Here is a 14,953-nt window from a genome sequence, read left to right as displayed (position 1 = left end):
CAGCACTCTGCCTCACTCACCGATAGTAAGTGTAAATGCTTAATGGCAAAGAGGCACAAACACTTCTCGTGTGTGTGACTTGTGAGTTTGTGTGTGTGTGTGTGTGTGTGTGTGTGTGTGTGTGGGTTTCTTCTTAGCTTGTATCATTCTTCTTTCTTCTCTTTCTTTCTTGCTTCTCGTTGCAAGATGCAGTCCAGCATGTGGGAGCGTTTAATTCTGGCCCAGGGCAGCCAGGCAGCTAGCTGACCCCTCCTTGAGGGGGTGGTGCCAACTTCCACTGTTAGTACCTGAGCCCTAACACCAGATGAATGTGTATCTGGTTTAATCCTTCGACTCTTGTATTGTTTGGTTTTAACCCATCAATACTTTTAAACTAGGTTAAGCATCTGTTTAGGAAGTTATGGTGGTCCAGGAGGACTTTTCTTTATACATGATATAAATGTATATTTGTAACATCTTGTCTGACCTTCTCTTGAAGGTCATTGAGAGAAGATTATTCTACTGTGGCATTGTGACTTCCAGTCGTGAAAGTGTTGTAGGATGTTGTTGGTGCTTCTTTGGCTTGTATCTTGTGTTTTTATTGACTTTTTTTACACAGTGGTTTTATCAAAGACACAGAGTTTCACACTTCTGTTTACGAGTTATTTAATGAACTTATAAAACTTAAAACATGTGAAATCAACAAGGAGGGAAAAACAGTGCAGTGATATAATGAGAGTTTATATGTATTATATGTTCCCTGTGGATATGGAGCTCACAGCATTTATCTAACGCACGTTTTGTCTCATTTCTATGTGTGACCCATTTCTTTGACAATGCTCACAGGGCGGCCATTTCCCCTCTCACCTTCAGTGCTGAGTGGAAAACTACAGATTGCATGGAGTAAGAACATATTTATATCTCATTAGCTAGTGCCAAACTACAGCTGAGGTAGTCAGGATTAAACAAAGCCACCCACTAGAGTAGATTACAGTTAGCTAAGAATCGGATGGAAGATAATTTAAGGATTTGTTAATGTTACTTATAACAATATGAAGGTTTAAATTCTTGGCTTGAAACATACATCTTAGTTATGTTGGCTAAGAACTGGTTGAATGATCGCACCAGCTGTAATCTTTCTATCTGCAGCAAAAGATCAGAGATGTTGTTTTTGATTTCTATATGGCTCCATTTCCCTCCAGGTTGTCCCTACAAAATTGTCTTTTCATTAAAAAGTGAGGAGTCAAATGATAACGGTGATCACATTTGATACATCCATGGCTTTCAACCTGGACTACGGCAGTAAAACATTGTAACAGCATTTTAGATTTCCACTCAGACGGAAATGGCTGCTGTGGGAACATGTTGGATTGGCTTCATATTAGCCAGCAAATCTGCAGGAGGCAGTAATGTGCCCCTCAAAGAAGAAGTGCCCCAGACAAGGCAGACAAGAAGTCAATTGACAACAATTCATCTTTCATAATATTGCATAATATTACAGCCAAGAACTGAAAAGAACTGTAAGAAGAGTTTCAAATTGTACAGTGAAGTTTACCAGTGCCACTGGTTTGCTGTGCTAGCTGTCACTTGTCTGACCCCCCTCTCTTCCCCCCTTCAACCCTCCCTTTCTCTCTCTCTCTCTCTCTCTCTCTCTCTCTCTCTCTGTCTTATAATTCATGACTCTAACACCATGTGCCTGCTGGGCTCACACTTATCCTTTTCTTTCACATTCTTCATTTTAATTATGATCAATATTGAATGAATAATATTGAATGAATATTGTACAGTAGTGTCCTCTCTTTCTCACTCACCATTGGACTGTGGTGTACTGTGATTCAGCTCATATCGGGGAAATTTAGTAACAAAGTATTTAATTAACACTTGCGTCTTTTTAACCTCATTCTTTTTTTTTCTGAAATTCCCAAGAACTACTATGTAGCTTACGACAATAAAACTTGTTTCCCTTTTTTTGTGTTAGTCAGAATAGATATGAAAGGATACAGACAGGTTCAGTGAATTCAGAGTCCTGTTAGAAGAAGTTAGAGATTCAGGGAACATTAGGAGAAAGTGAAAGAAGGATGTCCCTGTGCACTTTTTTTTTACAATTGTTTCTCCGAAAAAGATTAAAATTGTAATTCAAGGGTAGGCTCTAAACTTTTAGAAACCACTTACCTTTATGCTGACTTGTGCTCTTTGAAGGACTGTGGTGGTTTTTTTTACCGCAGTGTTTGACATATAACGAAATTGGAAGCCGTCTCTGATTTGTACGTATGGTTGAATTAAAGTGATACAGGAGAATTAAACCATTTCTTTTCAACGACATGATCTGCAGAATCTTTGGACTGTTTCAAGAAGCATCTTCAAACTCACCTGTGCAGATGAGCCTTCATGTAACTCCCAAACCCTGAAAAGAACTGTAAGAAGAGTTTCAAATTGTACAGTGAAGTTTACCAGTGAACCTGTGTAGAGGCTCACATCAAGTTCAGACAACTGCTTATAACAAGTAAACTGCATAAAGCCTCGTGTCCACATAGCATTTTTTTTTCTTAGCGCCAGCGTCTTTTTGCAGTTGTTTTCAATGAGTAGAGAGCATTCACAGCAGAAAGCAACCGCGTGGAGAAAAAGCGCAGCGCCCAGCGTCTTTTTGCCAAGCGCTCAACCTTTTTTTTTGTGCGTCCGCTCCGAGCGCTCAAGTTGAAAATCTTTTAACTTTTCAGAAAGGTGCTGTTGACGTCACCGGCGCTCTTTTCCAAATGTATGATATTCCCTTTAGTTTTGCAGTGTACGGATCGTGCCTTGTTGTACCCACATCTTCTTTGCTCCGTATCTGATCAGGAAACAAAGGATCTAAAAATAAAAAAAAAATAAAAACAATAAAAAGTAACAGAGCAGTGTCGGTCATACAGCAGCCGTCGTCATAGAGACAGGACGGACGTGCGTCGCTTTTCTTCTCGGCGCACACACGCTTCAAGCAAGAGCTCTCCAGCGCACAGCCAGCGCTTTTCTGCCTGGACAAAACGCTAGATAGACACAGGGCCTTATGGACTAAACAAAACAGGACGTAACAAATCAGTCAGACCATCAGACGCACAAGATTGATGAAATATAGATGAAGATTTGGATTACATGCTTGATTGTGTTTATAAAACAAATTTAACCAATGTGGGTTCTCCATTAATTCACATTAAGTCAGACAGCTTATTCATGTGAAATACAGTACAAGCCCATTGTATTTCTGAGACATGATCCGCCTGACTTTGCTGCAGTTTTTGCATCCAAAATGCACTCGTATTGATTTATAAAGCTCTACGTGGTGTGAGACAAAATAAGCTAACACTTGTTTCTTATTTCTGTTCCACTTCAACCAACATGACATTTTAATTCACCTCTGCCCATACGCTGGAGATAAACCCGACAAAGCAACATTATTTATTCCCGCACTATATTCCTGCTCCTTTACACGTCTTTTCTCCCAGTATTATTTTTCACTGTTACAGCGCTTTGTAACTTTAATGGTGGAGGAGACTGAGAGGGAAGACGATGAATTATTCAACATAAGACTGAAGCTTCCAAAAGCCACAGTTTGCTGTGCTAGCTGTTTTTCACTTGTCTGACCCCCCTCTCTTCCCCCCCTTCAACCCTCCCTTTCTCTCTCTTTCTCTCTCTCTCTCTCTCTCTCTCTTATAATTCATGACTCTAACACCATGTGCCTGCTGGGCTCACACTTATCCTTTTCTTTCACATTCTTCATTTTAATTATGATCAGTATTGAATGAATAATATTGAATGAATATTGTACAGTAGTGTCCTCTCTTTCTCACTCACCATTGGACTGTGGTGTACTGTGATTCAGCTCATATCGGGGAAATTTAGTGACAAAGTATTTAATTAACACTTGCGTCTTTTTAACCTCATTCTGTTTTTTTTCTGAAATTCCCAAGAACTACCAAGTAGCTTACGACAATAAAACTTGTTTCCCTTTTTTTGTGTTAGTCAGAATAGACATGAAAGGATACAGACAGGTTCAGTGAATTCAGAGTCCTGTTAGAAGAAGTTAGAGATTCAGGGAACATTAGTAGAAAGTGAAAGAAGGATGTCCCTGTGCACTTTTTTTTATAATTGTTTCTCCGAAAAAGATTAAAATTGTGATTCAAGGGTAGGCTCTAAACTTTTAGAAACCACTTACCTTTTTGCTGACTTGTGCTCTTTGAAGGACTGTGGCGGTTTTTTTTACCGCAGAAATTGGAAGCCGTCTCTGATTTGTACGTATGGTTGAATTAAAGTGATACAGGAGAATTAAACCATTTCTTTTCAACGACATGATCTGCAGAATCTTTGGACTGTTTCAAGAAGCATCTTCAAACTCACCTGTGCAGACGAGCCTTCATGTAACTCCCAAACCCTTTCTCGTGCTGAGTTTGTTTTTGTGTTTTCCTGTTGTCATGCTTGACATTGTGATTTACTTCTGGAAAAAATATATGTCCATATGAATTGTTGGATTGCTTTTATTTGTGAAGCACTTTGTAACTGAGTGTTTTCAAAGTGCTTTATAAATAAAGTTTTACTTACTTACTTACTTACATCCATGACAGTCTTATTGATTACATTTCACCTTTAGTGGACCTTAAAGAGTAATAAAAAAATCCCTGAGATATGTAACCAAAATGAACAGAAGTATGATACACTAAAGAACTAACATTTAAACTGTTTGTAATCATGAATAAAGAAAAAAATAAAGATGCGGAAGTAGCGGCCGAAGCAGTCCGCTACACACGACACTATAATGAGAATATTTGCCTTCATATCAATGCTATGTGTAGTTCAACAGAATCAAATTTTTAACAGAAGAGTGGAGAACAACTGTTGAATTATGTGCACAGAGATCGTGTGAAGATACTCTATGCACCGTGCAGCAGTCACAGTATATAAACGTCACCACCCCCTCCTATTTTCCCAAGGTGAATTCTCTGGAGAATATCCTGCTGCGTTCTCACATCAGCTCACTTGCAGAAAAAAAAATGTAGGAGTCTGGCAGGAGAAACTCTGGGTGAATTCAGGTGTTAAGGTGTTAGGTGTTAAGAAAAGAACTGACACGGCCGTCTTCTTCTCGCTTTGATTTTCAGACTATTGTAGCGTGGGTCATACCAGAGCTGTGAGACTTTGTAACAGAGGCCAGTTTCTGCTCGGGGCGATGGAGAGTATAATATGTTCTGGAGAAGAAACGGCAAACTCTATTTTTAGGAGCGTAAAGATTTGGTTTCTACTCCAGATGAAAACTATATGCCCGTATAATGTTGCTGCTGCCTGGGGACACGTGCAGGATCACACACACACACACACACACACACAGACACACACACAAACACCAATAACCGTCCGGGATGAGGACCAGGCGCCGGATCAGGTTGGTAAGATAAACAGGCTCGTATTGATCTAGAAAACAGAGACAGGCAGAGAGAGGGAGAGAAAGAGGAAATACAAGCCCACTTTTTTCTTTTCCGTGATGCATAAAAAAAGCAAAGGATCTTATCATGTTTTGATGACCCAAAAGAAAACACCGCTCGCCCACTCCCACACATTGTTGAACTGGTGTGTGTGCGGAGAGTGCTGGAGTGTGAGATTATCTAAGGGATTTTAACAATCTTGGTGAATTCCGTCATCATTACATGTTTAATTATTCATGCCTGGTTGAGTGTGTGTGTGTGTGTATCTGTTTGTTTGTGTGGCCCTTTGGGGTCACATGAAGCCAATTACCAAACACAGCTGGACTGGCGAGTTGTGTGTGTGCTGCACACGGTGTCTCGGGTTTGAGAATGACTGTTTTTACTTGTGCACCAAAGATTGGAGTTGATACAAAGCTGTGATGCATTCATGCAGCAAGTTACAAATCCTTTCTCCAGCAGCTCAGACAGCCTGTGTGACGCTCTCTCTGCTTGTTGTAGGGGTGTAAGAACATCCGATAACCTCGACTGGAGGATAGTGATAATGTTTTAGGTGATACTGTATCCATCATGATGGAGCGTTAGCTTTTGTATTCTGTGCTCATAAAAAAGAAAAGGTTTTCTTTTTAAATAGCTGGATGTCGACACATTTCATGTTTCCATGTGGAGATGTGAGGAATTCTTAATAAGATGTTATCACAGTTTACGGGTCGTAGTAGGAGAGTGGATAACCTGGACAGGACATCAGATTTTTATTCTCTTTTAAACACCAAAATAAGTGAATAGCTTTAACATAAAATTGAATTTCAATGTTTATTTTTGCATGGAAGACTAAAAGGTCATAACATCAGAGTTGGCTATAGCTGCTGATTTGCTCCCATCCCATCCTGGGCAGGTTGACAAAAAAACTGCAACTAAAATGGGACAAAAGACAATCAGAGTGAGATGATAAAAAGAATCAGAACGATAAAATGTTTGTGATTTTGTGTTGATGAGTTTGGTCACACCACATGTGGAGTCACTGTTATGATTGCTTTTTAAACGATTGGTTTTTCTCATAATGTTTATGATTTGATTTGGTTAAAATGTTCCTGCTTAAGCACATACATGACTTTTCATGCAGTATATATTTCATATCCATATTTACATGTATAGGTTGAGTCTCAGTTGGCAGAGTCGGTCGTCTCCTAACCGGAAGGTCAGGGGTACGACATACAAACATACATATTCTTTGGTTATTGAAGTTGTAGATGTCCAACAGTTCTGTAGTTTGCAGTTTAATTGTGAAGGGACTGTAATGGAGTTATCATTTGTTCTATTCAGTCAGCTAATCACACATTGTCTGGATTCTTTACAAATCCAAAGACACATTGGGGGTTCAAAGTTCTTTTATCAATGACATTGTTACTCACATTGCCCTGAGTGTATCGAGTGACAGTAATGACTTGTAGGAAGAGAAGCACAGCTGAAGAGAATGTGTGCCACAAGTGTCAGAGTACTGTTATTAAAGGTGCTATATAAATAAATCAAGTTATTATAAAGGATCAGTTATTTAGAGCCTTGAATGAGCACAACTTCATGTTATCATATATTTATTTTTATAACAAATCAAACCAGCAAATCAGTTAAAGCTGAACTATTTTAAGAGGAGCCGTAATTGCTTTGTTTTCCCGTGTCTGTCTCTCACACAGCTGGTTTTGTTTTGATAAATGACTCATCTCCTCTCTGCTTTCTAGCAATTTCAAAATTACACTCACTGGCACAAAGCGGGCCAAAGAGTTCCAGGTCAAGACTTGTTGACATATCTTTCACACACAGGTCCAAATCTCGACAGGTTCCCCTGACAGCGGGAAGAAATGTTTACTGTCTGATGGTTCCTGTGCCGAGACGAATCTGAAGCCAAGTACTACTGCCTAAAATGGTTTCATAGCTGCGATTGATGAAATATCAAGAGGGAACTTTCGCCACTTTAGTGTTTCTTTAGGCCCTTAATTGTGCAAACAGACAACATTAAAATAAAATCAGAGATGAATGTGTACATAAAAAATGCACAGGTTGAAAACCCCTGAGGGAATGTGAAAGTAACCCACCTAAGATTTAAATGAAAAGATCTACAAACCTTTTTTCACAAATGACGAGCGAACATGTTCACAGAAAGTCTGAAAGTGGTAAGAGAGGATGATTCATTTACAAATAATCAGTAGATTATATTCACTGTAACGTACTTCATTCAAATGCTCCGGTAAAGTCGTGTTTAAAGAGAACTTATTTTAAACCCAAAATAGAAGAGTGACTACGAAGTGAAGTGGGAACGCTGATCCAAATGATTGGACCTCGACTATCTGTACGAGATCAACAGATCTGTTGTGGTAACAGTGGATCTGAGGCCTATTGACAAAAGCTGTTCAGAGAAGTAGGAATCAACTTAATATGCCTCTCTGCAGTGTTTCCTGAAGAAGATTCATTTAATTTCATCATTTAGTAAAACTTGTCTTCACCATCTTGTTTTAATTGTGTGTTTTTTCCTGCAGATTTCCCTGCAACTTTCATTCACTTACTTTACCAGTCACCTTGCAAGACATATGAGACAAGCCTATGAGGTATCAGTCAGCAAGAGCTACAGTTTGATCTTGCATATTGCACTTTTTACATTTTTTTTAAAGGCTTCATATGTGATTTTTCACACTTAAATATAATAGAAATCAAGTATATCCTCTGAAAATCACTCTGTGAGTCATGACTGTCGACAATGGGTGTAACACACGAGTCCCACTGTCTGTGATGCTTTTCGAGTTTTCCGAGTCCTATCTTCAGTTTGTTTACATTGTTTTGAGGGACTAGAGAAAAGAAGAATAACATACTGTACTCACTGCTTAACTGTGTTTCTAGATCACGCTCATTTCGGGTAAATTCACATGCAGTGTGAAGATACGAGCATAATAAAGATTGCTAGCATTAGCATGCTAACACAACAATGCAGCTCGAGATGTGCTCAAGGGCGACATCTGCTGGATGAAAAAAATCGCATATAAAGCCTTTAAGGTTTATTTCTGGGCTTTTTACGTCTTTATTGACGGATAGGATAGTGGATAAATTCAGAAATTGGGGGAGAGAGAGAGTGACGTGTGGGAAAGGAGCCACAGGTCAGATTTGAACCTAGGTCGTCCTTGCAGGACTCCAGCCTCCGTTCATGGGGCGTGTAAAGTAACCAATAGGCTACCGGCGCCCCGTGTAGCAGATCTTTTAACCACACAGGGATATTAAAGTGCTTTTTTTCAATGTTTAAAGTAGAACAAAATAATATAAAAAGAGGAACTCATATTATAATATAAATAGACACTTTGAGGAAATGAAAATGAGGAATTAAATCAGTCAACAGCACAAACAAGAAATTCTAATTTACATATGAAAATGCTTTTTGTCATCAAGACATTGCTTAGAACTCTGGAAAAACATTATTTCCTCTGGGTGTCTTTTTCAAAACTTTTTATTTTCGTTTTAGGAAACAAAATGGAAAAATAACTGAAAAATTCTGCATACACCTTTGATTTCTGTGACTTTTAAGGTGAACTCAACAAGTTCTACAGCTGTTTTTTTTTTAATGGTGCAAGCAAATAACTGGTCGTGTAGTCTTCAAGCATACCCAAGATGATGAGGAGAAGCACTCTTTTCGCCAGGAAGAGGCAAGTAAGTCTAAAGATTTAAGATTATCAGTCTGGGGAAGTTTTAAACGTTGCTTGCCCGTGCATGATTCCTCTAATGCTCACACTTTGTTTTAGATGGTGAAGGGAAGGTAGTTTTTTTTTTTACCTTTCATAGAATAAGAGACAGAAAATCCATCCAGTATTCTGCTCAGATAAAGGATGACACCTCTGGAAGTTACACCTCGAGTACGTCTAATAAAAACCCGCTTAAACGACAAAGAGTGATCAGTGTACAAGCACGACAAATACTGTCACTGTTGGAGGATGCTGGGAGGAAAAGTATGTCGCTCTGTGTGATCTCACTACCCACACATGGCCATCCTTTTTTCAGATAGCAACTTTCTTGTCTTCTCCATGTGCGTAAGAGTGTTTATGCAACTGTGTGAGAGGGAGAACAAGAGAAAGTGCGTGCCAGACACAGAAACTCTGCCCGGGCTGCAGATCCCCTCTATGATAATCAGCTGGATTGTCCTGCACGCACAACATCTGTCTCAAACACACAAACTGCCTCTTTCACACACACAAACACGCCCGTTATACAGTCATTACTGTCAGGCTGATGCTGTACAGTCCTCTCTAACATGCTCTCGCTCTCTTATCCGTCTCCTTCCTTCCACTTTTCTGTCTTTGTCTTACTCCTCCCCCTCCCCCTCTCTCTCTATCTCTCTCTCGTTTTCTCTCTCTGCCTCCATCCAGACGGTTTCGATCTTGGAGCAGCGGCTGACGCTGACTGAGGACAAGCTCAAAGAGTGTTTGGAGAACCAGATGGAGATCGGCCTACATCTCCAGAGACGAGAGGAGGCCTAAAGATGGCGGTGTCGCCGAGAGGTCGAGCTGAGTGGTGTGAGGGAAATGGGGTCACATCTCCACCATTAGCAGCAACACTCATACAGAACACTCTCCGTGTTGTGAGATTACACTTGGAAATATGCGATTTTAACACGCTCACACATTCACAAGGGTTGGCGTGAACCATTTTCCTGACTGGACTTTAAATGCACCCTGAGCCTCCCTGTGCATGCAGAGTGTCAAGTTGTTTTACAAAGAGATATCAGAAGTGAAAGAGCTGAATATTAGAGAAGTTGTTCCTCTACAACAGTGCTGAGAGCGCAGTCCCATTTCTGCTGACGAAGGACCTGCTGCTAGTCACTTAGTGTTTGTGTGTTTGTGGGCGTGTGTGTGTGCACACAGTTTCTTTAAAAAGTGTAGACACATGTGACTTTGGTACTTGCCTATGTACTGCACATGTGGATGTTTCAACTCCGTTTGTGCAGCAAGCTCGTTCTAAACGGTGTCAATAAAATGCTGTTTTACCAAAAAACACAAGAAAACACACAGATAGCGTCACCCTTTCAGCTGAACTCAAGCTGGTACAGGAATTTTATAGTTTTTTTTAAAGTGGCGGCTTGTTGAATTATCCATTAAATTGGGTTCTTGGCTATCATATATTTAGTAAGTATGTTGTTCCCAGGTGTTCATCATTGCTAGAGGTGCTGATACTGCAGCGCTAAAGCAGTTCATTTACGGTCTGACATGAACTGAGTTGGTAAGTTAAGGTGAAACAGTCTGCTGCTATTCTTTTTCTTTTTATCTTTATCAAACAAAACCTATAAAAAACCTTCAACTTAAATTGAAGTGATTTCGGTCTTAATTGTCACCTCTATCGTTGTCCAAATACTCCTGAATACATCAATAACTCTACTTACACTGCTCTTAATAGAAGGGATGGAAGCGTTCTGAGATCAAAAACAAAGACAGTTAGTTATGTGAAGCATCATCTCAAAGAAATGTGAGTTGTCCTTATCGGTTGACAGTTTTAGTTGGTTTCAATTGATGTTAGTTTGAACTAGTTCCATGCAGTGAGGTACAGAGTTTACATTTGGTAGAGGTTTCCTAAAGACAACATTGCCTTACATTTGATTAACCTTTCTGGCCTTGAAATGTGTGATACCACATACATGTTCCTTTTTTTAAGATGTGCTACAGCTGAACAGATGAGCAATAAACCAATTAGTTGGTCGCACAAAAATGCAATACAAATTCAATATTAGTTCAATCGTTTCATTCTGTTTCAAAGCCAAAAAGGTCAACCATAGGTCAAACACTTAAAAGCCAAATAAACAGCAAAAAGTTGCGTCTTTGAAAGCAAATGAAGGGTATTTGGGTTTTAGACTGATAGACATGACTTTTAACTTGAACATTGCTCTATGAGCTGTAGGAAGTATCGCAGTGAATTAAAAAGCAGATGCATTGAAATTATAAGGATTAGTTTCAGCTCTACTAAGGCCCACAGGTGGAGTGGGAACGTGTTGAAAACACTTTCTGTATGCTCTTGTACTCTGAAAGAAACTGAAAACAGCAGTCTTGTCATGAAGTTGTAATGAAAGTGCTTTTAAACTTGTATTTTCTAAATTAAAAATGCTGTGTGCTGGTTGTTATAACTGCAGTTTGAAAGATACAAATCTTTATATATTTCTGTCTGAAACTTTTATACACTGTATGTAACTTATTGTTTACCTTCTTAATAAATATTTTTCAGTTATATCGCTGACTTGACATTAGTTGATAAAATGATCCCGGTTGTTCTCGTACAAGTCTTTATGTCTCAAGTGAAAGATAGTTTTCATAATTGTTGCCAAATCTATGATGTCACCCGTTACTGTAAAGAGAGCCCTTCCTGCTGTGATTGGTCCACAGCGCCCCGGCAGTTTCCAGAAAAATCACGACTTTTCTGTCTTTATTGTCCTCAGCAGAGACGTTAAGATCATAAGCCGTGAACTGTGTCATCCTGCTCCCTGGGCCATACATTTTTTTAACCCTTTCTCTACCAGTTTGAGGGATTTATTACAAAAGCATGATGGTGGCAGCTCAATATGTCTGCCTTGCTTGTGTTCAAAATCCTTATGTTTCAGCCCCGGAGTAATTTACGTAACTTAACCGCTGATGCTGCATCAGGACTTTTTATTTTTAGAAGCTTCAATGAAAATGAGCCTGGGGCAACTTTTAGACACTCACTGTGTTTACCAAGTAACAGATACATCAGAAACAGATAGATCCATTCATTTCACTTTTTTATTTAACAAACTGGTAATATGTTTACATAGTAAAGCATTGAGTTATACTGAGACTTATTGTGAAAGTCTCTATGGCTCTCGGAGAACAGTGAGGCATCATTAAGAGGGGAAAATATTAATGACTGTTTCTTTAAGACCAGGCTCGGGCTCCGCTCTGATGGAAAAAGAAGAAAAACAAAACTGGAATTCTGGAGCTGTGCTGCCGGGCCCACTCTCTTCCTTCCTGTCTGGGGCCCGAGGACACACACACACTGACACACACACACACACACACTCGGGCACTCATGCCAGAGAAAACTCCCTTTACTATGGGCCTCAACCAGACGGCCTGCCAGGAGCTCTAGTGGAGGAGAGGAGGGGCTAAAGATTGGGTTCAATAACTGCAAGTCTTGACTTTGTGTGTGTGTGTTTGTGTGTTCTTGTACTACCTCCTTTGTGGGGACCACCTTAAGTATTACACTTGGGAGAGGACTGAGGACAGGTCTACAAGATGAGGACATATGGGTTGGCCCTCGCTTTAAACCAAACATTCATAAAGATTTTCCTTGAGTATTAAGATTGGTTTTCCAAGTTTAAAGATGACGTCATTAAATTAAAAAAAAAAAAAATCGTACAAAAGTTGTAATTGTAATGGAATTTGTTTTGGCCTTTTCATTTGATTGCACAGTGAATATCTTTTGGTTTCTGGCCTTTCTTTGGACAAACCATGACCTTTGAAGAAGTGAGAGCCTGTGGTGAAAATTAGTATTGTTTGGCAATTTAAATGGGCAAAATATTTAGTCAAATTAGCAGGTTAATGGTCAAAAAAGAAAAAACACATTGGTTTCAGCTTTGTACATTTCAGGGTCAGGTCCAATATGGTGACTTTGTTGATGCAACAGGACTACAAACTAACTGGCACAGGACAAATTAAACAATCTTGCATTATCTGTCAAGGCATTACCATGGGCAATAAATAATGATAGATTGGCTCCTTTGCTACATACTGTATATTTATTCTGTTTACTCACATGTCAGTGTGATTGTTTTGATGACAGATCAAAAACTGCTTTTTTTTCATACAGTTAAAAGCATAATTCAAAAAATTACCTGGTACTCTGTACCAGCATGGTTTTGGCATCTAATTAGCCTAACGGATCTGTTTCGCAAACTGGACTTCCTGGCTCATGTTTCTGGTCTCTCCGGTACCTGAAGCAGCCCACTTGCGGATGGAGTTTGGGATTTATTTGTGATGGTTAAGGTTACGGTTTGGGGCTTCAGGGAATGCGTTACGTCAAGAGGAGCCCTCACAAGTATGGCTTTTCAAGTGTGTGTGTCCACATTAGAAGGAAAGGGGAGAAAAAAGTTGGAGTGCAAGTTGCTGTTATATGTAGCCCATGTGTGGCCCGTGTGTGTGTGTGTGTGTGTGTGTGTGTGTGTGTGTGTGTGTGTGTGTGTGTGTGAGTGTGCAGGAGGGGGATGGTGATTCAATGAGGAGAACATCTGGATATGTTTTTCTTGGTGTGCTGTGGTCGTTGCCATTGCTTGCCTTGTGTGTATGTCAGTGTGTTTTACTAGTTCAGTGTGTCAGGTTTTTGTTCTGCCGCTCTCTTGGCTCTTTGTTTCCTCACTCTTTGTGTCCTATTCTGAGAGATCTGCGAGGTTTAAGTAATACCTGGTTGCTCAGTCTGCTGTGCCCTATAACACCGGTGGAGGCTGTCCTGCTACATACAATTTTTTACTTTGGCTGCTGGATGAAAAAACGCCTGCTTTCTTCCCAAAACATCTATTTCTAGCATGTATTCTCAGAACTGCAGGCTGTACCCATGTGTGTTATGATTTGTATTTGGTAAAGCGGTGTGGTGGTCACTGCTCATTGAGCTGCGTTTTGTAGTTCTAAGAAGGAGCGGAAAGGCGGTTTGAGGATACAAAGTACGTTTTTAAGGAACCACAGTAAGAAAACAGTAACCATGTTCAAGAGTTTTCACCGAGCAACAGCAGAGCAGGTGCACTTTAGATTAACAAGCACAAAGAAAAGTTCTTATATTAAGTCAGAGACATTTACACAAGGGTGAAACACATCACCCAATAAAAAAATGTGACCCCTGCCTGAAGTAATTCATAACTACAAATACACTGCAACTAAAAAATATTGCTCATGTCAACAATTGACTGTATAAAACGATGGACAGTACATCTCCACCTTCTCCTGTTGTACAAAAGTGAAGCTAATATAACCCCATGACTAGCGCTGACACATTGTGCTTATGGAGCCAAAGTCTGTGTGGTAGCTTCAATTTTAACATTCTGCCCCTTTAAGTAACCAAAACTCGCATTGAAAGCTACAGTATGCGACATAATTTTATTAGAATTTTGGTAAAAATAATAAATTCTATTCACTTCGTATTTTGTTCATCATCGTGTCTAAATCAAACAACCAATCAGGGTTAGCTTGTACATAACTAACCAAGCAAAGGGACTCTACAGACTAGCATCATCATGACTCCTGCGTGCTCTCTGTCTCTCAGTTGCTTCAGTCAATCAATCTTTATTTGTATTGTACCAGTTCATAACAAATGTTATCTCAAGACACTCTACAAAAAGCTGGTAAAAGACCTTACTGATTGTTATGTTATCTACAAAGACTCAACGTGAATCCATCATAAGCACAGCACTTTAGCAAAGTTGCAGTGGCGAGAAAAAACGTCCTGAATGAAAATCTAGATGTTGAAAGCAAGACAGCAAAGAACAAAGCTACTGCTTCTGCACCAGGTTC

General features: G+C 39.7%; 1 protein-coding gene across 2 annotated transcripts in view; it reads left to right on the top strand.

Annotated features, from left to right (window-relative positions):
* The window catches only part of poc1a (POC1 centriolar protein A), a 42,618-nt gene extending 30,950 nt beyond the window's left edge, over positions 1-11,668 (top strand). For both annotated transcript variants that reach the window (XM_061043188.1, XM_061043189.1), the window contains exon 11: positions 9,821-11,668. In XM_061043188.1, the coding sequence (XP_060899171.1) occupies positions 9,821-9,931 (111 nt within the window). In that variant the 3' untranslated portion in view covers positions 9,932-11,668. The remainder of the gene's footprint in view (positions 1-9,820) is intronic.
* The last annotated feature ends 3,285 nt before the right edge of the window (positions 11,669-14,953 follow it).

This window comes from Labrus mixtus, chromosome 7, assembly GCF_963584025.1.
Source record: "Labrus mixtus chromosome 7, fLabMix1.1, whole genome shotgun sequence".
Classification (NCBI taxonomy): domain Eukaryota; kingdom Metazoa; phylum Chordata; class Actinopteri; order Labriformes; family Labridae; genus Labrus; species Labrus mixtus.
Note: the sequence above shows the minus strand (reverse complement) of the source record. Positions and strands in the feature narration are given on the sequence as shown.